At 43.4% G+C, this 26,628-nt stretch overlaps 1 protein-coding gene across 1 annotated transcript in view; it reads right to left on the bottom strand.

Moving 5' to 3' along the window:
- Positions 1 to 26,628, bottom strand: part of SLC7A8 (solute carrier family 7 member 8) — a 52,984-nt gene that overhangs the window by 23,392 nt on the left and 2,964 nt on the right. Inside the window, exons 2-3 of the mRNA XM_049613093.1 lie at positions 12,761 to 12,965; positions 11,702 to 11,853 (exon numbers count right to left, since the gene is read on the bottom strand). Of these exons, the coding sequence (XP_049469050.1) occupies positions 11,702 to 11,853; positions 12,761 to 12,965 (357 nt within the window). The remainder of the gene's footprint in view (positions 1 to 11,701; positions 11,854 to 12,760; positions 12,966 to 26,628) is intronic.

The raw sequence follows: 26,628 nt of genomic DNA, 5'->3' as shown, positions 1-26,628 counted from the left end.
AAAAAGAAAAAGAAAAAGAAAAAGAAAAAGAAAAAGAAAAAGAAAAAGAAAAAGAACTGTGCTCAGAAGAATGAACTAGTTGGGGCTCTCCTTGTAGAAAGCCCCCAAACTAGGGGGAAATGTTTGACGCTTTTGCCCTACTATCTAGAGGCACATTTCTAGCCTTATGAGCAATCAGAGCCAGGAACTGACCTGAGAGACTCAGGACGTCATTTTATACAGAGTGGAGTAAGACCCCAACTAATGTCCTCCTGGCCCCCAGTTTCTCAGTTGCTTATTCTCCCACTACATCAGCCTTTATTTTATCATATACACATTGCCCTGCATTCCCTTTGCCCATTCCTACATTCTCTTTCTCCTGCTCCTGTCAGTGGTACTCAAGATCATTGCTGAAGTGCCACTCTGAAGTGACCTGAAGATACTAGCTAGTCTGCTTTCAGGCTAGCAGGAAATGAGATGCCAATGTGGCAAAGGGGAAGACTAAGATGGCTACCCCTCAGAAACCAAAAGAGTCGCCTCCATTGCTCCTAGAGCTTTAGAAAATTATTTCCCACTGGCAGTCTTGGTTCTCTGCCTTTGTATCCCCTTCTCTGGCCCCTTGTCAATGTCACCATCACTTGTTCTCTTGAACTCTGGGAACTTCTTTAGGATTTCTTGGTCTTGCTGTCTCATACCTTTCTCAGGAATGGGCTGGAGGCAGCTTGGAACAACTTGTTTTTGTTTAGCACTTCCAGAACTAGGCCTCTCTGTCTTTTCAGATAAGAGAAAACAGGCAGTAGAAAGTGGGGGGAAATGCCCAGACTTGTCAAAGTCCATAAAGACAGGTGATGAAGAAGAGAGGGAAAGAGAGAGCCAACAGTGGGGAGGAAGGAAGAGGAGGGACAGTACACATCGATATGAGTAAGGGAGAAAGAGCCTGAGAGATGCAGCACAGAGAAGGCCAGGACAGAAAAAAGATATAATGCACTAAGCAAACAGCTGCTGAAAGGGGAAGCTGTGACGCCACTTTGTAGAAATCAGAACACCCTGTTCCTCTCCAGAGCTTCAAAATAACCACCTTTCCGGGATGGAGCTCCCAGACCTCTGAAGCAGCCATAAATTTCACCTGGGTCATAGGCATTGGTTTCTTAGTCTCACCTTTTGCTGGGGCACACACTTCTCCTCCTTCCGCCTTCCGCCATGCTCTGTCAGCTCCCCCTAACTCCCTCCCCTCCAGACCTGGAGCAAAAGGGGCAAGGTGACGCCCCTTAGACCAGCCCTCCGGTGCCCAGGCTGGAGCAGCAAGCCTGTGAGCACTCAGCCCGCAGGAGGGGGTGTGGTGACACTGAGCTCTGTGATAGGCTGGACAGGGCTCCTTGGCTACATCTCCCGTCCTGCTCTTGGAAGGATCTGGGCACGTGTTTCTAATTGTGGAGAGACTGCTTGGGCTTGGCTTGCCTAACCTCAGCCATTTCCAGAACTAGGAGGTTACCAGTGCCAGCTGCCAAAAGACACTGATACGCAAAGAAAATAGAGAGCCCTGTTTGAGATCTAACAAACACAACCCAAGGCTCTGATAAGGTTCCAGGTTTGCCCACACGGGCCAGACTGAGCTATCTTTCCTTCTATGAGTCCTCAGAGAGACCTGGGGGGAAAGGGGTGTGAGTGGAAAGACACAGCCAGCTTCCTAGAATCCTTCCCTGTTCACCCAGGGTGAGACATTTTTCACACGGGGTGAGGAGTTGTATTATAAAGTCTCAAGTTGTTGCCTATCTAAAACAAAGGCTGGTATTATGGTAAGTATAAATAACTTGACTGATGAAAGACAAAAACATCAAAACAAAGCAACAGCAATAACACCAAAATCAATCAAAGCAGCCCTTTCCTATAAACCAAGCTTTGATCCCAGCTTCTGTAAGGTCCACAATGGGGCTGTGAAACAGATCTTGCACCATGCTACAGTAACGTTTTGTCCTTCTCCAGCCCTTTACATCTGGAAGCATTCTTCCAGCTAAGCTCCCACCCATGCTGCCCTACCCCCCTCCCTGGCTCTCTCTTCCCCTTCCTTCTTATCCTGACCCCTCCGTGCCAGTTGCTAGACCTGGAGTTTCTGCTGAATCACCATCTGGGACTTAGTTTAGCCAAGAAGCCCAAACTCCCAGCTCAGCATTTTCCAAGAGCTGAGTAGTTCTCTTTTCAGCATGAACGAAACATGGCTTCTGAGCTAGGGTAGGGATGGGGTGGGGTGGGGGGAGAGAAAAATGGAAAGCAGCTGGAAAGCAGGGGAGACAGACCTAGTGCACCATGCCACCTCTGAGAGTTACATTTTAATCCTACTCATTATTGTCTCAGCACTGGCCTCAAAAATTCCTGTTATCTCATCCCCCCAATTCTCAGGGCAGATGCCTCCCAGACAAAATGGGAAAGGGAATGGGGCAGGTTCTGTGGGGTCTGCACAGAGCTCAAGAGGGCTAGCCTCACTTTTCATCACCCTCAGCCTCGGAGGAAAGGGTGTGAGTCTTGGGAGGTCTGGTTGGTTCTTGGACTAGAACACTTGTGGGCTCTGTTGGTGTCACTGAAGCTTATAAGCATGGACCCAGGCTGCAAAATTCCCAGGATTGGTTCAGTTATAACCCTACTCCAATGGCAGGTAGTACTTATACTTGTTAAACTCTCAAAAACAAATCTTCCCTCTCATCTTTACCCCAAAACTCCCTGTTACATTAGGCCCCACTCCCAGTAGTCTTCTAGTTTTATATTCTTGGGTATGTGAAATAAATGTGAACTTCATAAACCACAGGCTCTGGCTCCTCTTGGTAAAACAAAGTCAGCAACAAAAGGCCAGAGGAGAATTTAATCTGCAAGGCTGGTTTGAGAAAGTTAGCAAGCTGTTTCCATCCTAGTGGAAGCTGAACTACTAGAAAACTCCCTGTTTTAGGAAGCCTCAATCCCATTTATTACTCTCTCAAGTAGGGCTGGACACATTCCCAGGAACAAGTTCCTCATTCCCCAATTTCCAGGACTTTGGCTGTTTGGACCCTTTGAACAGCAAACTCCAGTCTAAGAGTGAAAGCTGGAGACTAGAAGAGACACTATGGGAATCCAGGAAAGAAGAGGTGATCTGGACCAGGAATTGAAGCATATTGAAACTAAAAAGAAGACAAAGAAACTGATCTGAGAACAGAACTAGATTTAGACTAATGGACAGAAGTGTCCAACAACCAATGGATCTCTAGATCCAAACTCTAGAATTTGCTGCGATATTTGTAATTGCTTACTATGATATATAAACTATAGAGCACTTATTGGTAGTTGTTCTTATTAGAGCTCAAGATTGGATCGCTCTTAAGAAATGTTCACTGGGTGTTGTATGGAAACCAATTTGACAATAAATTTCATATATTGGAAAAAAATAATAAAATAAAAGTTAGATAGTTCTAAAATAAAAAAAAAAAAAAGAAAGAAGAGTTAAGATGAGGGTAATATACAAGAAAGAAACTCCAGAGGGCTCATAAGAAATGTTCACTGGGTGTTGTATGGAAACCAATTTGAAAAAAAAATTCATATATTGGAAAAAAAAAAAAAAAAAAAATATATAGTTATAAAAAAAAAAAAAAAAAAAAAGAAAGAAGTGTTAAGATGAGGGTAATAGGCACAAAAGATACTCCAGAGGTCTTATAGGGCAGGGAGGAGGTGAAATGGCACTGAAGAGCAGGTGTTTACTCTGCCATTATAGGAATGAATTCCAAAAGCATATGAAATGCCTTCCTCAAGTCTCAGCAACAGATCATGAGTATTGGAGAGTGAATGGGAAGGGTGAATGGGAAGGGAAGTGAATCGTGAGCATTGGAGAGACAGATGGGCCAACTCAACACAGTATGAACCACACCAATGACAAGGCATTAAAATATAATCCAGTGTTATCCTCAATTTATTTCACTTGCATTCCAATGAGAATGTGCCATCCTTGACTCCCCAATCACCATAATCACCAGGTCCTGTAAATTCTACCTTGTAAATGCCAAATACATCTATTTCTGTATACCCCCACAGCTCCATCCCTAATTCATATCACTGTCATCCCTATCCTGGATTCCTGTAACCACATTATAACTGGTCTCCTTGCCTCTGATCTTATTCCCCTCTCCAATTCATCCTTTACTCTTGCAGCCATGAGTTTTCTAAAATGTAAATATGATCATATCAATTTTCTGAAACCCTTTAATGCTGTCCCACTGCTCCTAGAGTAAAGCCCAATCTCTCTGGCATGGCCCAGAAGGCCCTTTCATGGCTGAGTCTTCACTTCTATCTACATTTCCTACCTCTTAGTCTATGCTGTGGCTATACTGAATCACCTGAAGTTCCCCTAAGGGGGAATGTTCTTTCCTGTTCCTAGACCTTGGCACATGCTAATCCTTCCTGCTGTAACATTCTCCCTGTCCCATCCCATTCCACTTTTCTCTCCATGCTGAATGTTGCCCTATCTCCAACTGGTCTTTCCTCAATTTATATGTAATTTTCTCCAAGATTTTCCTCAACCACAATCCCTACTCCCATTTCTTTTTTTTTTTATTTTTTTTAATGTTTATTTATTTTTGAGAGAGAGAGACAGAACGTGAGTGGGGGAGGGGCAGAGACAGAGGGAAACACAGAATCTGAAGCAGACTCCAAGCTCTGAGCTGTAAGCACAGAGCCCAATGTGGGGCTCGAACTCACAAACCACGAGATCATGACCTGAGCTGAAGTCGACGCTTAACCGATTGAGCCACCCAGGCGCCTCTACTCCCGTTTCTGTTATATCTAGCTCTGCTTGGATGTTGTCCTCTTGGGGAATTTATGAGTTAGAACTGAAATTCCTTGTGTCTTTGTCAGAATCATCCACTGGACTGTGGGTTCCTTGGTACAGGAACGAAGTATCCTCATGTCTAACACAGTCCCTGAAGCAGAACAGACACTCAGTTATTTGAGAATAATTGAATGATTCTGTATCCCCTGTGGTACCTGGAAGACACACATGTGGACTCAGTAAATGTTTATTAAGTCTCAACTTCCTGCTGCTGCCACCGCAAATGAGAATGAGGTTTTTTGGTTTACTGTTGTATCTCTTGTGTCTCAAACAGTATCTAGCACATCATGGGCACTTGATAAATCTTTGTTGAATGAACAAAGTGTTGAGATTCTCGTTTATATAATGCTTCCCAAGAGTCCCAACTCCTTTCTAGGTTGTATTGCTCTACAGCAGACTTTTGAGCAACAACCTGGGGTAGCCACCCTGAGGAAGGCTTCCAGCCAAAGACCTGCTCAGTGCTCCTCAGGGCTTTGCGGAGGTGGTGGAAGGCAGAAAGAGAGAACACATTGTGAATGCTCATCACAAACACTAGACAGTTGAAACATTTCATTTTGATTCATCCTAGATAAACTACATAGCTCCTTCTTAGTAGTCAATCACCATGTCCAGCTGATTCTACTCCTAAATCTTTCTGGGTTTTGTCACCTTGTAACTTCATTTTTATTTCAGGCCAGGATTTCGCTGGCCTGGACAAATGTTTAGCCTGCTAACTCGTCTTCCTGCTTCAAGTGTCACAGTCTTCACTCAGATGTGAGCCTAATCATGTTACTCATCTGCTCAATATCCTTCAGTGGTTCCCCATGCCTTGGATGAAGCCTGCTCTCTCCTGTATGATATATAGGATCCTTCGAGATCTGGGCCCTTCTCACCTGTTCAACCTCATCTCCTATCACTCTCCTGGGCTCCATCCACACAAAAGTACTTGCTTTTCTCCAACATGTCATTTCTCTCTTGACACAAAGTCTTTCCTGTGCCCATCCCTCTACCTGGCTGTTCTATTTCATGCCTATCTGGAGCCCACCTACTTACCTTTTTAGATTTGGCTCAATCTGGGAGCCTTACCTAGCATTCCTCTGGCAACTTTGAAGGACATTTCTTTGTGTTGCACACACTTTTGTCATCACATTGTATTGTAATTATTTGTTTGTACACCAATGTCTTCATTAGCCTTTAACCTCTTCCCAGACTCTATAAAATAATGCCTTATCATCGCCCCTCAGTGTTGGAGCTCAATATGGTGATTAACTGATAGATTTGCAGTTTCTTTCTTTTTTGAAAAGCCACTTACAAAATAATTTTAGTCTCTATGAATCATAAAAATGAAAAACGAGATTTTAGTCAAATTGACAACTGAGTAAAAAATTAAAGAGATTTTCAATATGCAGGTGACCCTTGAACGATATGAGTTGGAGCGTCACAGGCCCGCTAAAATGTGGATTTGTTACAGCACAGCACTGTAAATGTATTTTCTCTTCCTTATGATTTTCTTAATGTTTTTAGCTTACTTTATTGTAAGAATACAGTATATATAATCCATACAACATACACAATATGTGTTAATTGGCTGTTTATGTTACTGGTAAAGCTTCTAGTCAATAGTAGGCTAAGTGTAGTTAAGTTTTTGGGAAGTCAAAGTTATATGTGGATTTTCAATTGTTCAGGGAGTCAGCATCCCTAACCCCTCCATTGTTCAAGGGTCAACTGTATTTAGATTTTATTTATTTATTTTTTAATAAAAATTTTTTTAACGTTTATTCACTTTTGAGAGAGAGAGAGAGAGAGAGAGAAACAAAGCGTGAGCAGGGGAGGGGCAGAGAGAGAGGAAGACACAGAATCTGAAGCAGGCTTTGGACTCTGAGCTGTCAACACAGAGCCTGACACAGGGCTCGAACCCATGAACCGTGAGACCATGACCCGAGCCAAAGTCAGACTGAGCCACCCAGGAACGCCTGTATGCTAGACGATGTATGGGGAAAGAAGACAACCTGGATATACATGGATTAAATCTGGGCAGTCTGTTTGTCTGGATTCATACATATAAGGATTATGAGACATCCAGAGAACTCCGGGAATTAAGGAGGGCAAGAAAGCAATGCTGTCCAGGCATCTGAGGCAACAGGTTTAGTAAATGGAGATAAATTTGGGGTTAGAGAATGTGAAAGAAACCTCAAAGGAAAATGAACCAAGACTAAGGGATTTAGAAATTAGGAAAGACTAGAACCCTCTGATGTCAAGGTATTAATTTGCAAGAGACTTGCAAAACAATACACACGTTTATCTATCATAGCATCCTGCATCAAGGACCTGGAAGCTTTCCACAGAGGAATTGCAGAGCAAATCAGAGTTAAAAATTACACAAATAGTGAAGTTCTTTCTTTTCCAAGCTGCTCAAGGAAGAAGAAAAAGAAGGAGAAAGAGAAAAAGAAGGAAAAAAAGGAGGAGGAGAAGGAGGGAAAGGAGAAAAGCAGAAGCAGGAGGAGGAGGAGAAATCTGAAGCCCTAAAACACTAGCCTCTTAGGAATCTCAGTAGAGAGAGAAAATAAGATAAGAAGCATTTTTTACTTGTGAAATGCATGCAGCGCACTCTTGTCCCCTCAGGGTGAGAAAGGAGAAGGAGCTTTTTTTAGGACAGGCATTCAGGGGGGAAAGGGTACTTGAATGAGAAGAAAAAATTCTACTTTAGCTTCTGGACATGACCCTAGCTCCCAAAGCCAGGAAGGAGACCAAGAGCTGCTTGAGTGAAAGGTGGCCCAGTCCCAAGGAGAGGGAGACAGATCCCAAAGGAAAACCCAGTGTTAGGAAGCAAGAAGCACAAATGGGGGACCCCAGAACACCTGAAGCTCCTTCAGTGTCAATGGGACCTCTTTGTTTATAACTAGAAACTCAGGCAATTGCCAAAAGATATAACTAAATGATAAAACAGCAAGCTGCAGAAATAACCTGTCAATATGTTTGTCTATATGTCCAGACACATACATGGAGAGATGCATTTTATTTAGAATTAGAAAGATACCTATCAACTGTTAGCACGGCCACTGGGCAGGGGAAGACTGTGACAGTAAGGGGAAGTTTTCACAGTCGACCAACTTTATATAACTACTTGAATCTTTTACCTAGAGAATATAGTCATTTATAAATTAGTAAAAAGACAAAGAAAGAAAAGAGAAACACTCAAGAAAATCACAGAAGAAGGCATCAAAGCCAAGTTTCAACACCTCCTGTTCCCCCTCTTTCTTAAGTCCTTCCTCCCACTCTGGAGAAGGGAGAAAGGCTTTTCATTTAATTAGAATGTAAAATACATTCTTTTTTTCTTACTGCCTGGTGGCAAGGGATATTCTGCTGACTCAGCAGTGAATAATCAGCTTTGACCTACATAATAGAATAACTCAAAGTGGCAGCTGCAGTTGCATAAGCAGATCCAGCTCTGCAGCTCCTTCTCCCTCCCCACCCCCACCCCCAACCTGCCAGGCTCCTAGCAGGCAAGCCAGTTATAGCAGGTTCTCTCCACCCCCAACTGGCTGTTCCACCGCCATTTCTCATCTGATCTATTTTGGCCCCAACACAGAACCAGACTTGACCTCATCTCTTCCCTCCCACGGCCAACTCCAGCCAGGGGCCCATGGGGTCTCCCTGCCAGGCTCCCCACCCAGTCTTCCTGCTCCCTCCATGATATACCTCTTCACAGAGGGTGGCCTTAAAAATTCTCATCCTACAGTGGGTTAGGCCTGTCATCAGTATACCAAAATGACACAGCAGAAAGCAGAACTTTTTATTTCAATACATTCAGACCATCCCAAACTTTCTACTGATTCTCTCAAAAACCTGACTAGACTGGGCCACTCTTGGCTCTACTGCCAAAGAACACTGGGCCTATTTTTACACAGCTGGCTTGCCTGGCACCTGCAAAGAGGACAGGGTGCTGGAATAAAAGATAATAGCATTTAAGGAAAGTAGCATCCATCAAGCCTTCTGGACAGTTGGTTCCTTTTTCACTGAATACCTTAAGAGATGATTAGAGGGCCTATAGAAGTGGATTCCAAAAACAGGAAAAAAAAAAGTATTCAACAAACCAGAAAACAGAACTTTCTTTGCACAGACTCAAAGCAGCTGGTAGCATCTGGTGAGAAAATGTGAGTGTGTGGCTATGTCTGCACGTACACCCCTGCCGGGAGAGGGGTCATGGGCTCCACATGGCCTTCACATTTGGGAAGAAGTGGGTAGCACAAGGGGTTAGGTAAGGAGCTATTTTCCATTTCCGCCAAAAGAAATAAGGAGAAATAAGTTTGGGTTTTAGATTTTTCTGCTTATGAAGGTGAAAAAGTACTTGAATACCTAGCTCAAGGACAATGAAAAATTCCTGTCTCTGGAGAACAAGATTGACCAATGTTAAGTTGGAGATAATCTCCCTGCAGTTCTACTTAGGAGGCAGAGGACAGGTCAGATAAGCTTTATTGAACCTTTAATGGCAGGAATTGGGAGAGGAGAGGACTTTGTCATTTTGTCATCAGAGTTTCTAAATTCCTCCTTGGCTTGGTGCTAGCAGTGTCCAGTTGAGGAGTGGGCTGTGGAGGGGACAAGGCACAGCTGTCTTTCCAGAGCTGGGCTATAGGCAGGAGATAACCTTGTCTGACCTGAGGGGGTATCTATGGGGCTATACAACTACAGAGGGTCCTGGCACAAGGGATCAGCTACCCTTGGCAGTTTGGGGGAAGGCAAAGGAGGCTGTGGGGTCAGCTGCCAAGGCAACTCCACTGTGTGGCCTGGTTTTTCTCTGTGGGGACAGAGTGACCAGTCTCATGGTTGTCAATTTCTTGTTGGAGAGTAAGGGTGGCCTCCTGTCTGAGATACTTTAGCAGTATCAGCAGGAAAAAGGAAGCCAAGGCTGTGTGCACGAGACACTGAAAGAGCAGTGGCCAGCACTTATGTGGTCCTCCTTCCTACCTCCATTAACCTGTCTGATGGCAGAAATAGCAACTCTTCCTGCATTCCCATGCCACCTTCCCCCTCCCCACACCTCTCCCAGCTCTGGATCCAGCTAGCAGGCAAGGACTGAGTGACCACCCTCAGTGACTACGTGACCCTGTGCTAAGAACATTTATTATCTCATGCAATCCTTACAACCATGACCTCCTGTGCAGGCAGGATTACAACCTCCATCTCACAGCAGGGTGGGGTGGGGAACTTTGCCAAGCACTTGCCACAATTAGAAAGTGGTGCAGAGATGCAGCCTCAGGCAACCTGGTTCTGGAGTCCACATTCCTTTGCCTCTAGGGCCATGAGCAGGCCTGACCAAGCACAGGGAATATACCCCAAATAAGTATCTTGGCCCCATAGTACCACCTGCTTGGATGGTAGGGGTCTCTCCTAGAGCTGTATACCACTGCCAAAGAGGGCATGCTTGCCAAGGAGACTACCCCTGTGAGAGGCCTCGGGGTGGGCAAGTGACCCCTCCTCTTCTTTCCCACCACCCTGACAGAGGGAAAACATCAAGATCTGAGAAAAAGTGTGGCCCAGATTGTCACTGCCTTCAGCTAAGTGTATGTGTGTTGAAAGGTACGAGAAGGCAGGGATCATGTTAATTCCAAAAAGTGGAGCCTGGAAAAAATCCAAATATTTTCTTTAAAAATTAGTTTTTGGTTAAAATATATAAAATATCTCAATCTATTGAGATCCCTGATACTTCCTAAAAATATGAGTTGCAGAATTTCTCTACACACATCTTTAATCTATTCCAGCTCACAAACATCTTTCCTTCTTCTCTGAATTTTTAAAAAATGTTTATTTTTGAGAGAGAGAGAGAGAGAACAGGGTGGGGGCAGAGAGAAAGGAAGACAGAGGATCTGAAGCAAACTCTGGGGCTTGAACTCACGAACTCATGAACCATGAGATCATGACCTGAGCAGCAGTCAGACACTTAATGGACTGAGCCACCCAGGCACCCCTGCCCCTTCTCTGAAATTTTACTGAAATTGAATCCTTACTACAGAACCTGTTTCTGTGGCTTTTCTCCCCAGTTAGGTAGAAAGCATATTAAGGGTAGAGACCATAGACGATGCACTTATTTTCTCCCAACTCACAGCTTTACACTCTCCTCCCAAAGAGTTTTAAGCTGTGAACTGGCAGATTGAGGTAGAGATGGATGAAGCCAGAAAAAAAATCTTCCGAAAGCATCAGGGAGCCTCCACAGTGTATGTGCTGGAAAGAGAAGGAATTAGGAGATCTGGGCTCCACTCAGGGCCTGCCACCTTGAGTATTCATTTGCCTGGCTCTTGTACTTACCTGCTCTAGGAAAGTGATAATATTGGCTCCGCTTACCTCATGGATTTGTCATGAGGCTCAGATCAGATAATATAGGTGAAAGTGCTGTGTATGATGTAAAGAACTTTGCCGGTGAAAATTACTGTGCCCCTGAGCAGCTATTTACGTTTCTCCTTCTTCTTCTTCTTCTTCTTTTTTTTTTTTTTTGAAAATTTTTTAATGTGAGAGACACACACACACACAGAGAACGTGAGTGAGGGAGGGGCAGAGAGAGAGATGAAGACACAGAATCTGAAGCAGGCTCCAGGCTTTGAGCTGTCAGCACAGCCCGACGCAGGGCTCGAACTCACGAGCTATGAGATCATGACCTGAGCTGGTCAGATGCTCAACCGACTGAGCCACCCAGGCACCCTAGTTTCTTCTTTTTTAACACCAGATAATTATATGCATAATCAATTCATCCAAGGCACACATGTTGGAAAAGTAATGGGGGGGGGGTGTGGAAATAAAGGAGGGAAGGAAAGAAAGAGGGAGAGGAAGGAGAATCAGAGACAAGCGGACCACCAGGAAGGCCAAAAGAGGCCGTCCTAGGAGCAAGGCCCAGATGGCACTTACATAAGCAGATGGCAGCCAGGAGTCGAAGGCCAGACTCTGGGGGGAAGCAGGTGGGGAAGAGAGGCTGCAGCACATAGTTGGAGAAGGTGAGGGCGATGACAGCCTGGTTGGTGGGGTAGATCACCAGCACCGCAATCCAAAGCCTCAGGAACCTGAAGGGGGAACAGGACAGAACTTGACCCAAGACAGCCACAGAGACTCCCGCCCCAATGACATGCATGGCAGGGATTCAGCAGTCATCAAAAGAAACCTGGGCAAGTCACTGGGCAGTAGAGGTGGGTGGGCTAAAGGGGTACGTTTCCTTTTCATTTCAGGGATGCTGAGGACCCCAACTCCTGCTTAATGAGACAGTTGGCCCTCTGCAATGACAATAAAGTGGTTTGACGACGAGGAGCTAAGTGTCTGCTAGTGCGAACACATGTCTCGGCATTCTTCTCTCTCCCCTCTCCTTTTATAATCTCTTCTCTGAGCCCTGGCTCCTAGAATCCAGTGGTGGAAAATAAAATAGGCAACCTGAGAATTCTGACAGCCAGGACATGCTTAGGGTGTGGCCACTTTAAGCAACTGCCAGGGGCGGCACTGAGTGGGGGCATGAGGGGAAAGTGCCCTCCACATTCTTGGCCCCCTGGTAAGGGTTCAGCTCCTCAGTAGCAGGGCTGCAGAAGCTGACGAAATTCAAGATCAGGGGCTGACTCTGCTGGGAGGCCTCATCCTTGATAGTGTGAGAAGAGGGTACCCCATTTCTTAGGTGGTCACTCTAATTTGTAAAACAAAAGGGCTTTGTTTTGTGATGTGCTTTCTCTGTGAGTCTATGGTCAGAGTTGTCACAAAGCCCAATTTGTTACCACTCATAGAATCTTGCCCACTGAAATCAACAAAGAGGTAAAAACTACAACCTGGTTCTTCTGCCATCCTCAGAAGAATCAAGGGGACACACAGCTACATTAGTGACCATGACAGGGAAGCAAAAGAGGAATCCTATTCTCTAGCTCTCCTAGGCACATTGGAAACCACTGGCCTTGGCTTCTAGACAACACAGGCCTCTGTGGGTCCTCTTACCCAGCCAGTCCTCCAAAGATGTCCTTGACGTAGGAGTAGTCACCTCCAGATTTGGGGATGGTGACACCAAGCTCAGCATAGCACAGGGCTCCCACAGCTGTGATGAGACCAGTTACAATCCAGACAATGAGAGCAAGGCCCACAGAGCCAGCGTTCTCCAGCACACCTTTTGGCGAGACGAAGATCCCAGAGCCAATGATGTTCCCTGCAGGAGGCACCAAGGTTGTCAGGGAAGACAGTGGAGTCAGCACAATTGGCAAGACTGGCATTTGCAGCAGTGGTCTCATCTCTAGTTTGATCCTAAAATGCCTTTGGAACACACCTTCAGGCAGGTGCATCTAGTAATAATTTATATGTCTCCTTTGGTCCTCAGGATACCCCTATGGAGTCAGATATAATTTTATCCATTTTACAGAGGAGGAAACTGAGTCTCAGAGATATCAAGTGCATTGTCCAAGTCTACATGGTAGCAAGTAGTGGCTCAGGTACTGAACTTTAAGACCCTCTTACTGGGCTGTACCATGGCCTACTCGAGGCAACAGAAATCTTAAGACTAACTGGAAATGGCAGGACTGGAAAAGCAATCTATTCCCAGAGACAATCTGCAGGGTAGAAAGCTTCAAAAATGAGCTTAAGGGCCATAAATTTTGTATAGATTGTGGTCATACCCCATGCCTGGGGTTTTTTAAGACCCAGGAGCATCGATAGCACTTCTAGAGGCTGGCTTTTACCCCAGACATGACAGCCCCACCCTTGGTAAAAATATGAAATAACCCTATAAAAACAGTCCTAGTAGCTTGGAAGTGGTTTGTAGGAGTGCAATACGTGCAAAGGTTCAGCACTATATTCTTCCAAAGGTCGTTCCCCTCCATTGTTTCATGCGACCCTCACAAAAACCTTACGAAATTCAGGAAGAAGAGGAAGAATAGGTATTTCTCTCTTTATTTTACAAAAAGGCTAAGACATCGAGGGGTTAAGTGACTTTTTCCAAATTCCACGGCCACTGATGGGTAAAATTGGATCTAGAAGTCAGTCTCCTGATGCTTAATCCAGTGCATTTTCCACTAATCTATTTCTGCTTCTGTGTGCAGAAAGGCCAGCTTTCTCCTGAGAGGTGAGACGGGTAGCAAGGACTGAATAGTTGGCTACTGGGATGTGTATATTGGGCAGGGGAGGAACAGATGGGTGGGGGGAGCTCCTGACATGCTCCATCCCAAGCTTTCCTCTACTTCTTGTGATTCAAGGTGATCAGGGTGCACTGCACAGGTTCTTTGAAAGAAAGCTCTTTGAGGGCTGAGGGAAGAATCAGAGACTAAGTGAATGCAGGTAGAAAATCAGAACTGGAGTATTATGAGGCCAGCTTGGTTTGACAATGTTCTGAGGACATCTGAAACTCCCACCACCTCTCTTAGGGGGTTTGGAACCATATCTGGGCTGAACAAGATGCAGAGTATGAGATTTTACACTCAACTTTCAAAAACGACTTTCAGATCTCAACCACAACTCAACCTCAGTCCAGTCCTGGAACTTTCACATCTAAACCAAAATTCATGCATCTGGTTATTTCAGTGAAAGGGAACATTCTATTTCAGTGAATAGTCACATTCTAAAAATAATACACTTTGGGGCCCCTGGGTGGCTCAGTCGGTTGAGCGTCTGACTTCAGCTCAGGTCATGATCTCACAGTTCATGAGTTCGAGCCCCACATCAGGTTCTGTGCTGACAGCTCAGAGCCTGGAGCCTGCTTCGGATTCTGTGTCTCACTCTCTCTCTCTGCCCCTCCCCCGTTCATGCTCTGTCTGTCTCGAAAATAAATAAACATAAAAAAAATTTTTTTAAATAATACATCTTATTCCTCTTGGATAAAGAATGCTTTTCACACTAAAAAATTGCAGCTTCAGATGACTAATGGGAGAGGAAAGGGGTCTAGGCAGGTATGACAGCAGCAACCGTGAGACTGACATACAGCATCTGCAGCTAGATTCAGATGGTAAGGAAGCACATTTGTCTCAAACTTGCCTTGCTTCTGTGCAGATAGTCTATCCCAACAGAACCGGGCTAAATACACAGATGAAGCTAAAAGAAGTAACAATCCCTTATGTTCAGCTTTGTGATCTAAACATCAGGCAAAGAGAGATAGAAAAATGAGATTCTGGGCCCCATTAGTTCTTAAAGACTTTTCCTTTTCTTGTACGTTTACTTAAAGTCCTATGTGATAGGAACAGCCTCCCTCTCTCCTCCACCAGTCTCCATATGTGTTTTGCATGAAGGTTAGGCTAGTGGAGACTAGAAGGCCTTCTGGTAGTGTGCTAAGACTCAGGACACAGTTACCCTAGCAAGTGACCCTTAATTTGCCAAACGTAACGTGCTCCTGTCCCCTAAAAGACACCAAGTGCCGGGAGTTGAGAACAAGGGATGGGGTTGCTAACAATGCTGAAAAGTGATAGTAAACTCCTTGCCTAGCAGGAGTTTATCAGAAAAGTAATTTGTAGGGCATTTCAAAGCCAGCCAAGAGGAGAGTAATACAGCTAGAGTTATAAAACTAGTTCAAGGGGTTAGAAAAATAATACAGGAGAAAAACAAGGTTTGACTTTGGTCTTTAAGGTGCTGGAAAGGGAGGTGGTGGAGGAATGGGTAGGTGTTTCTCAGAGCCAGGAATGGCTGTCACAAGGAGGAAGTGGGAGTGAACGTTATCAAAGAGATTCCGTCTTCTCAGGAATTAAGTGTCAATGTTCCACCAAGGATTCTTGGAAAACAAATACTGCAGTGGGGATCTGTAAGCATTTCTGTTCTCCAGCCTTTGTTCTGGCATTTCCAGAGTGTGTACTCCTTTTCTCATTCCAGAGGCAGGCAGCTGCTGGAAAATGGGATGTGCAACACCAACAGCCCTTTGCGACTCTGATCACTTAACTGTGTCTCCTTATTCTTGGATAACATGTCCTTCTGTGGAGCTGCTGAGGTGATGGTGAGGGTCATAATGGGTTGACGTTGGGACAAGAGTCTTTACTTTATAAAAATTTGACTCTACCCCCTGCCCTGAAATCTTAACTTTGACCAAACTAAAATTACAAAGATATAAGCTAAAAAACAAAAAACAAACAAACAAAAAAATGCTAGCCAAAACAGAGTGCTAGAGAACAGGAAGAAGAGGAATGTCTCTCTGATTCTAGGAAGCCGCTACCTAGAAAACCAGAATCAGATAACTTTTCCTCCACCTTAGTGGCCTCTGGAGCTTCTGCAGGGGAAGGAATGTCACACAGAGCTGTGTTCTGAAGCTGAAAGAACATTCACATTACATTTAGTCAAGAGTAATGCCTACTATTTACTGCATCCTCTCACTTGTAAAGTGTCACACAGTAGACACTCCATAAATGTTTACTGAATGAATGATGTCAGACATCCATCTAGAACTTATGTCCACAGAACAATTTAATGTACATGTTTCTTTGGAACCTCCAGATCCTGCAAAGTAGGTCAATTGTGTTTTGTAGGCAAATGAGTAAAGCAACCCACTTCTTTCACTGCTGAAGAGAGTGATCTGGCTATTATTACTGTCTCCAATTTATAGGGGAAGAAAATAGGGCAACTATTACTCCCATTTTCCAAATGGGAAAAAATGAGAGAGGTATTACTATCCCTATTTTATGGATGAAGAAACTGAGACCCAGAGAGGTAGTTATTTGCCTAAATCACGGAGTAGGTTAGTAGTAACTGTATTAGAACCTAAATCTTCTGTCACACAGCCTCAAGCTTTTCCCAGGAAATAGTCAGCTTTACTAAGATGATACTTATTAAGATAAGATGCTTATTAAGGAATTAGAACACAGATCTGATTCCTTCTTTCTACTGTGCCATCTTCGATGGTGATTTACAAAGTGTTCACATCCATTACTTTATTTGATTCTCAGAACTACCTTCTTAGGTGCACAGAGCAGGTACTATCATTTATATTTACCTTTGCTAAGACTGAGTTTTAGAGAGGTGAGGAGACTTGACCAAAGTCACATATTGCATAGGCAGCAAGGACTGCATAAGCAGTCCAAGTCCTTGGACTCCCAGCCTGGGTTTCCTGCACTATTCTACAGGGCCTCTCCTCTAGAAATTGCACAATAGAGACTTTAACTGGAGGGCTTTTACACTTGGACCCTGTCCAAATGTGTTTTTTCTGGAGTGGCTTTGAAAAAGGAGAAGTGGGAAAGGTCTTTTCTATCTTGTCTATGGACCTTTCTTGATGAGAGGTTGGAAGAAAGTTGATTACTGTAGGGATGCTTTTCTCCATCGTTTTACTCTTAGACTCATTGTCTATAAAACCATTTAAGAATGAGATGCCCATTCATCTGGTATAGCCAAGGTTTCAATCCTTCCTTTCATCCATCCCAATTAGTAATATAATCACCTTATCATATAGATCTTCTTTGGTAAAAAATGAGTCCTAGGATGCCTGGACAATGAGGCCCAACTTGGCTTCTTCTGTCAAAGAAAAGCCAAGCAAACCACTCCAGGTTATATCAGTGGGCAAGTCTTCACCAGAAAAAAATTTGGAATTAAGAAAATCCACATTTGCCATGTATAACTTGATTTCCCCACTTGTGGGCCAATGTTCATGTGACTCCTATTAAGGCCTTACTCACATCCAGGCCTGTCCGCACTAGAATGCTGTAGGCATCAAACAATTTCCTACGGCATGGAATTACAGACTTCTAATGCCCAACAGACCCTCTAATCCAAAAGCTTTTGGCCTTCCTTAATAGCTCATGCTAGTCTTAGAGTCTAATCAAAGATCCTCTTAGGGCTTGGAGGTTCTGTCCATTTCTATAATGTTTAGAGAAAGCCAGGTGAACTTTCTTTATGCTTCTTCCTTAAAGTGGCTGAGAAGATCTCAGGATTTTCAGGACTGGGGGAAGTGTGGAAGCAGGATCTGGTATATTGGGGGCCTTGATCCTCATGGCAGGAAGCTCACCATGTTTCCTACCCTGTATAGACTTTCCCATTAGGACCATACAAATAGTTACATCAGGGTGACAACAGGTCAAGACTGACATGTGCCCTGCAGAGTTGCTATCTCTGGCAGAATAAACATGTGGAAGGTGCTGCAGGACTCTGCTGTTTTGGATTCCTTACTGAAAAATGAAAAGGGCGGAAGGCTCAGAATTGGGGGAGCCATTGATTCCTTGCTTTGCCACTCACAAGCTGTGTGACCTGAATTTTTCTGACAGCCCTTTCCTTTACCTGCTGAATGGGAATAATTGTTCCTGCCCTGACTACCTCACAAGGTTGTTATGGGAATCAAGGGAGGTCACATATGAAAAAAAAGGAGGGTGGAGGTCATGTATGTGTGGGAGCACTTTATAGTCTGTAAAATGCTAGCAAATATAAGGAATTGCTAGGATTTATAGCAGTAGAGAGAGAGTCTATATCTAGAAGAATCCAATGGGCTTGCTTTGGAAGCTTGGCTCCAAAACAGCGCTGTAGAGCCAGGACCATGAAGCATTCTCTGAGTCATTTGTCTGCCTGTCTAGGTATAATTTTTAGATGCTGTAAGTGGGCGGCCAGCAGGTAACTGCATCTCAAAAAGTATTTATTAAGCACCCACTCTGTACATGCTTGCTTTAAAAGGTAATTGGGGGGGCGCCTGGGTGGCGCAGTCGGTTAAGCGTCCGACTTCAGCCAGGTCACGATCTCGCGGTCTGTGAGTTCGAGCCCCGCGTCAGGCTCTGGGCTGATGGCTCGGAGCCTGGAGCCTGTTTCCGATTCTGTGTCTCCCTCTCTCTCTGCCCCTCCCCCGTTCATGCTCTGTCTCTCTCTGTCCCAAAAATAAATTAAAAAAAAAAACGTTGAAAAAAAAAATTAAAAAAAATAAAAGGTAATTGGGAAGCACTTGTTCACACATGGACTTTTAATGACAAGACGGAGACAACCACCACCCACCAGCCCCTGAAAAGCATAGCATCCTGGCTTGAAGGGCTATGAGTGCATATGTGCATCCTCACATATGCCCACTAACATTCACATCTAACCTCCAGCATCTCCCTGTCTTGTTGGGAAAGAAGGCACTAGCAGAGACAGGTTTTTTCTACATCAGTGGTTCTCATCCAGGAGCAATTTTGCACCATGTCCCCCAGCCCCAGGGGACAGTTGGCAATGACTGGAGACACTCTTGATTGTTACAACTGGGGGAGGGGGTGCTATGGCATCTAGTGAGTAGAGGCCATGGCTGATGTTAAGCATTCATCCTTCAATACATGTGACAGCACCCCACAACCACAAAGTGTCTGGCCCAGAAGGTAACAGTGCTGACATTGAGAAACACTGTTCTAACTTCAAGCCTCATTGTCATTATCTGGCTAGTCCCTAAAATCCCTTTTAGATTGGAACTTGGATGATTTTTTTTTTATGCCAAGCACAAACATTTACTGTTCATGGGAATAACCCAATTTTAAGCTAAAGAATATTTTGTTGTAGTAAAAGACATATAACATTATATTTACCATCTTAACCATTTTTAAGTGTACAGTTCAGGGGTGCCTGGGTGGCTCAGTCGGTTAAGTGTCAGACTTTGGCTGAGGTCATGATCTCGTGGTCTGTGAGTTCAAGCCCCATGAGTTGGGCTCTGTGCTGACTGTTCAGAGCCTGGAGCCTGCTTCAGATTCTGTGTCTCCCTCTCTCTCTGACCCTCCCCCATTCATGCTCTGTCTCTCTCTGTCTCAAAAATAAATAAACGTTAAAAAAAAAATCTGAAGATGGTACCTTCTTGATAAAAAAAAAAAAGTGTACAGTTCAGTAGCATTAAGTATATTTACATTGTTAGGAAATATCTCCAGTGGATGATTTGTTTTTAACTGGCTGCTATTATTCAACAAATACTTTCTAAGCATTTGCCATGTGCCAGGCTGAATACTCAGGGATGTGAAAATGAGTAACACTGAGTCTTTACCCTCAAGGAAGTGTATGAAGTGAGGGCATGTAAGTGGACATGGAGCTGACAACAACTGTGCTGTATGACAGGATACCAAGGATGGAAAGGCCCACCGGCGTGGGCCACACACAACAAGCTTCCTGGAAGAGGGGAAGTACAAGATGGATGCTGATGAGTAAGAAGACTCAAATCAGCAGAGAGGAAGGGGAAAGCGTTGGCTGGTTGATAAGCAGGTCAGGTTTGAACTGAATTGGCCAGTTCTTCTCTTTGCCTGATCAGTCCAATTTAAATTTCTTTCTTTCTTTTTTTATTTGAGAGAGAGAGAGAGAGAGAAAGCAAGTGGGAACTGGAGGAGTGGCAGAGGGAGAGAGGGAGAGAGGGAGAGAGAGAGAGAGAGAGAGAGAGATTGAGAGGGAGAGTGAATCCCAAGCAGGCTCCATGCTGAGTGTGGAGCCTGACTCAGGGCTTGATCCCATGACCCTGGTATCATGACCTGAGCTGAAATCAAGAGTTGGAGAGTTGGATACTCAACTAAATGAGCCACCCAGGCACCTCCCAACCTAAATTTCTGAACCAGAATTAATGAGTGCGTGTCAGGGGACTGGAGGTGGGAGGGGAAGTAAGGGTAGTGGTGGAGGAGGAGGAGCTCAAGGAGAGAAAGAAACTAATATTTATTGAATATATATCATAGGATACCAGCTTTGTTTTAATACTTCACAAAAAACTTCTGTTCTACAGGTAAGTAAACTGATAATTAACTTGTTGCAGGTTATGAAGCTTATAAATAGGCAAGCAGCTTGCAAACCTAAGACTCCCTTCAAAGCCCCTCCCCTTCGGCTACATCATTTATGCTTCTTCCCTTTCAACAACACTCTGATACAAATCATGGACAAATTCATTATACCCCTTCTACTACAGCATCAGGATCTACTTAACAAATTATTCCTTATCTCTAAGGCAACATGACCTGTGTGTATTAGCTGCTTACTAAATACTCTATGCAGAATTGTACTCTAAAGAAGCAGCTAAAGCATTTATGCATTTCATAGATATACAAACAGGTACCTTTAAAATCTACATACAGATGGAAAAAGTATACTGATAATTCTGCAGCAAGGGTACTCTCTCTGGATAATCCACCTTCACACATGAAGCGTGGTGTGAGGTTGCCTGGAACATCTTTTGGCATATTGTGAAACCATCTCCCCAGAAGTGACGTCAGTGCTAATGCTGAGGATATTTAAGGTAGGGAGCAAACCAATGGGAATACTTGTGACTGTGACAAAGAATGAGGGATGAGATGTAATCAACAAAGCTTCTTAGCTCAAACTTCATTCATTCTATAAATAAAATAGCTTAAAATAAACCTGAAGCATAATTTTGCTTCTTAAAAATAAAATTGACCAGTGCTCAGCACATGATCCAGCATATAATATGCTCGGTGAGTGCTGAATGTTAAAATATGGACGAGTCTCAAATCCTATAACCAGCACTCCCATTTCTGTCCCCAGGAGCAACCTGCAGTTTATCATTTCCAGATCTCCAGAGAGAAGCAACTCAGGGTGCCTCATCCGTAGGCGTGTTCTGGGAGGGGAGCAAGCATAGTCTTTCTTGCTCTATACGCTTAGCCAAGAGTTAAAGATTGCAAAGGAACAATTCCTAGTTCCCTGGGCTCTACATGGTTGTTATTTTGGGGGTTCAGAATATATTCTTGGGATTATTTGCTCATGCCTGCTTTTTTGACACTCCCTCATCACCCCAAACATTAACAACAAAACAAGAGCAACAAAAGAATCTCCTGAGACATTTCTTTATAGGCAACTGTGATGCTGGATTAACCCTCAGAAGAAAGCCAAAAACCCTGGTAACCAGGCAATTTGAGAAACCCCAATCTGTATGCTCCTTACCTCCACACCACTTTAATAAGCTGTTTTAATTCAGAAAAGATATATATATGGTGCCAGCCTGTCCCAAAAGGTCATTTGATCTGGGTACAGGGTATTTTTGATGTTGTTGTTTTTCTAAATAAGATGAGCTATTTGGTTTTGTTTCTTGGACATACTTTTTTACCTTCTGGGTTCCTATTTTCTTCTCCCAATCCCAAGAGTCTCTTGCTAATCACTCAATCTGCATAACCCTGCTCTTTGGGAGAACATATTATAGTCCTGCCAGTAGCAGCCTCAACCAGATTGCTCCTTGAGCTCCGTGTTTCCTGGAGGCAGGAAGCATGCAACAGGATCCCTGTCCCCAGCTGCCCAGTTACATGCTGTGGAGAGCTTTGGTTAAGCCCAATGGCTTCAGAGTTCAATGACATGGGGGGAATCCTGGGTCTGTCATTGCCCAGTTATTCATTCAAACCCTTCCTTTTTATGACAGTACTAATTACAAGGTATTAGAAGAGTATATTCATTTAAAACAATTTTTTTAATGTTTATTTATTATTGAGAGACAGAGAGAGACAGAGCATGAGCATGGGAGAGGCAGAGACAGGGGGAGACACAGAATCTGAAGCAGGCTCCAGGCTCTGAGCTGCCAGCACAGAGCCCAACGTGGGGCTTGAACTCACAAACTGCGAGACGATGACCTGAGCTGAAGTTGGATGCCCAACCAACTGAGCCACTCAGGCGCCCCTAGAAGAGTATATTCATAAAGCACTGACCAAGATACCACTATCAGTGCATAGTAGTGCTCAGTAAATGGTAGCTACTTACTATTATTATTATTATTATTATTATTTTAATATTTATTTATTTTTGAGAGACAGAGTGAGACAAAGTGAGACTGGGGGAGGGGCAGAGAGAGAGGGAGACACAGGATTGGAAACAGGCTCCAGGCTCTGAGCTGTCAGCACAGAGCCTGACGCGGGGCTCGAACCCACAGACTGTGAGACCATGACCTGAGCCGAAGTCGGACGCTCAACCGACTGAGCCACCCAGGCACCCCGCTACTTACTATTATGATTACACTGCTGGGTAAGCCTTTCTCTGCTAACCAAGATGTGTTTCTTTTTTTTTTTATTTTTTATTTTTTTATTTTTTAAAAAAAAATTTTTTTTTCAACGTTTTTTATTTATTTTTGGGACAGAGAGAGACAGAGCATGAACGGGGGAGGGGCAGAGAGAGAGGGAGACACAGAATCGGAAACAGGCTCCAGGCTCCGAGCCATCAGCCCGGAGCCTGACGCGGGGCTCGAACTCACGGACCGCGAGATCGTGACCTGGCTGAAGTCGGACGCTTAACCGACTGCGCCACCCAGGCGCCCCGAGATGTGTTTCTTTTGACAAGCCTCCTACTTGGCTTCTGTCTCAGAGTTTTCTCTGAGAACAATGAGTTTTAAACATGTTTGCATCCTGAATGAACCAAATTTTAATCCCTCCATGTTTTTTTTAAAAAGTTGTAGTGCAAACTCAAGAAGAAATTTTCACACTCCAACCCTCTGTTTAACATCCAATAGACATTTGGGGGATTAGAAAGCTAATACATCATACTAGAGACTAAAATATAAAATCTTCTAAAGTGGTATAAAACACATGGGTCTGAAAATCTTTTGGACTTGAAAATTTTCCAAATCAGCCTAGTACCATTTTGATATGGTTATACAAATAGCCACACTTTTTTGTTGACAAATAGCCTTAAAAAAAAAAAATGTTTTCCCCCAGCCTTTTCAGTACCAGACATCCATGGTCTTTACTGGCTCTGATGCTCTGATGTCATAGTTATGGTCTTCCGTGGCCCACTCCCCCACCACACAATACACACTGGCCTTACTCCTTTTTCTCTCTGTTACTGATTAGAAATAAAGAATAGCTAAAAGCTTTGGCCCTGGAGTCAGACCATCTCAGTAATCGGTTGTGTGACCACTGGCAAATTACCTACCAGTTCTGTGACTCAATTCCCCATGTTTAAAAATAGAGGGGCGCCTGGGTGGCTCAGTGGGTTAAACATCCCACTTTAGCTCAGGTCATGATCTCTTGGTTCATGGGTTTGAGCCCCACATTGGGCTCTGTGCTGACAGTTCAGAGCCTGGAGCCTGCTTCAGATTCTGTGTCTGCCCGTCTTTCTGCCCCTCTCCCACTCGACATTGTCTATATTTCTCTCAAATATAAATTAACATTAACAAATTTTTTTAATTAAAAAAATTGAGATAGTCATAATATCTACTTCCATAGGATTATGGTCAGGATTAAATAAGGTAATATGCATAAAAACTCATAGCACAGGAACTGTGGGCATTTAGTAAGAGCTCAATAAATACTACTCTTTTATCTTTACTCTTTCAAAGATTTTATTTTTAAGTAATCTCTACACCCAATGTGGGGTTTGAACCCACAATCCAAGATCAAGAGTTACATGCTCCACCAACTGAGCAAGCCAGGAACCCCAATAAATACTATTTTAAAAAAATATCTCAGGGGTGCCTGGGTGGCTTAGTCCATGGAGCATCTGATTCTTGATTTCAGTTCAGGTCATGACCTCATGGTTGTGAGATCAAGCCCCAGCGTGGGCTCCAGGCTGGGTGTGGAGCCTGATTACGATTCTCTCTCTTTCCCTCTGCTCCTCCTCCATGTGTGCGTGCACTCTCTCTCTCTCAAAAAGAAAGAAAGAAAGAAGAAAGAAAGAGAAAAAGAAAAAGAAAAAACATATATATATATATATATATATATATATATATATATATATATACAAACAAAGAGGGACCTCTGCCCAGGGTCTAAAGGAAAACACTCCTTTAGAACATAAAAGTAGAAATAGTAGAGAATAATGCTTAAAAGTTCAATTCAGAATTGGGACAAGCTCTAGGTTTGAATCTCGCCTTCAATACTTTTTAGCCATGTGATCTTCAACAAGTTGCTTATCCATCTGAGCCTCCATTTCCTTATCTGGAGAAAGAGATAAGTGCCTACCATGCCAGGTATTGTGAGGGATAAATAGGATAATGATATTGGGTAACTGCACAAGTGTCTGGCATATATTAAGTGCTTAATAATGATAGCTCTTGGGGATTCAGTCAGTGGAACGTGCGACTCTTGATTTTGAGGTTGTAGGTTTGAGCCCCATGTTGGATGGAGATAATTGCTTAAAAAGTAAAATCTAAAAAAAAAAAAAGATAGCTCTTAACAGTAACTTCGGTATCATTAGATGAATTTTGCTGCTGTGTCACACTCTCTTTAGATTTTGGGGGAACTACACATTCATAGTGAAATCTAAGTTCATCTGTTGTCACCAGATTTCCTTAGCCAAGTACATGGAGAACAATAGACTGGTTAGATTAAGGTAAAGGTGATATTAAAAATTAAAATGGCCTGGGATGCCTGGCTGGCTCAGCCAGTGGAGCATGCAATTCTTAATCTCAGGTTTGTGAGTTCAAGCCCCACGTTGAGTGTAGAGCTTACTTAAAAAAAAAAATTTTTTTTAATGGCCCAACCTAATTGTCTATGTTGATGAAATTATTCCTTGCTTAAAGATTTTCAAGCCAGGTTCCCAACAGTTCTTCAGATAAACACTTCTTATTACTACTATATGCAGACTTTTCCCAAGAGCCAATAAAGTCCAACAATCATTTGAGTTATTGTTCCATATAGGGCTACACACTAAAGATTCAGAGATGTAGAAGATACTTTTTTTTTTTTTTTTTTTTTTGCTCAAGGGAATAACAGTTTAGTTGTTAACGTTTTAAAGTTTCTTTTTTTTTAATGTTTATTTATTTTTGAGACAGAGAGAGACAGAGCATGAACGGGGGAGGGTCAGAGAGAGAGGGAGACACAGAATCTGAAGCAGGCTCCAGTCTCTGAGCTGTCAGCACAGAGCCTGACGCGGAGCTCGAACTCATGGACCGTGAGATCATGACCTGACGGGACGCTTAACCAAATGAGCCACCCAGCCGCCCCTAGTTGTCAACGTTTTACCTATGAAATCTCCCAGAATCATCTTCTCTATCCCATCTTTTCCAACATCCTCAAGATGTTTCTTAATCTAGTGCTGGATGAGACTTCTCTCCTTGTGCTTCCTACCATTCACCTAACTTTGCCCTTATTCAGCTCTTACACAACTCAACTATTTCATTAATTTCGTTATTTGTTTAATGTATATGAAGGTCATCTCTCCAGTCAGATTATAAGTAACTCTAGGGCATGGGTTTCTATTAGTTCAGTCTACATTCTTGTAACACCTACCATTCTATTATTCCTACTTTAGATCATCAATGATGCTTGTTAATGAAATTTTATGAGCTTGTATGAAACATATAGTTTAACTTATCCCTCTAAGTCAATTGGGTATGAGATAGTTGGATTTGGGGCAGATGTTACTTTCCCATACCATATCACCGGACTCAGTTAGGAAATTTCTTTCCTCTTTTTGCCTTCTAATTCTCTTTCTTCCACAGTCTTGATGTTGAACACCAGATCACTGAATTCTGCATGGAAAAGGCCATTTCTATTTTTGTATTTGGTCTTGAAAAAACTTGAATCACTATCATCCACTCAGAAACCCCTCTAGAAGAGAATGGGGCTGCTGCTCAGCATATCTGCAATTCAACAGCCATGCAGGAGGGGAAGCAAGAAGAATTTTTTTTCCTAGAAGCAGATGTCCTTCTGACAAAAGCAGAAAAAATTTTGCCCCCATATAATCCTAGAGAAAATCTGTGTCTCACCCTAGTTTAAATGGAGCTAGAATAGTGCCTATTAACTCTACAAAGATTCTCACACTTTGGAAAAATATCCTGATTTCTCTGAAATCACCTATTTGGGATCTCCCTTTACTTTAGAGTTATTATTCTTGTCACTGTAATGTCAATGGGAATATTGGGACTATTTTCACACTGAAGCTCAATCTATGAGATTGTGGGTAAAGCAGTAGTAATATTTACCCAACTAAGATTGTATTTCTTCAACATTTAGAAACCTGTTGAAGAAAGAGACAAGAACAACCTCAGGATATAGAGAAATGTCCTC

Source organism: Panthera uncia, assembly GCF_023721935.1.
Source record: "Panthera uncia isolate 11264 chromosome B3 unlocalized genomic scaffold, Puncia_PCG_1.0 HiC_scaffold_1, whole genome shotgun sequence".
NCBI classification, from domain to species: Eukaryota; Metazoa; Chordata; class Mammalia; order Carnivora; family Felidae; genus Panthera; species Panthera uncia.
This window is presented reverse-complemented; position numbering and strand designations above follow the sequence as displayed.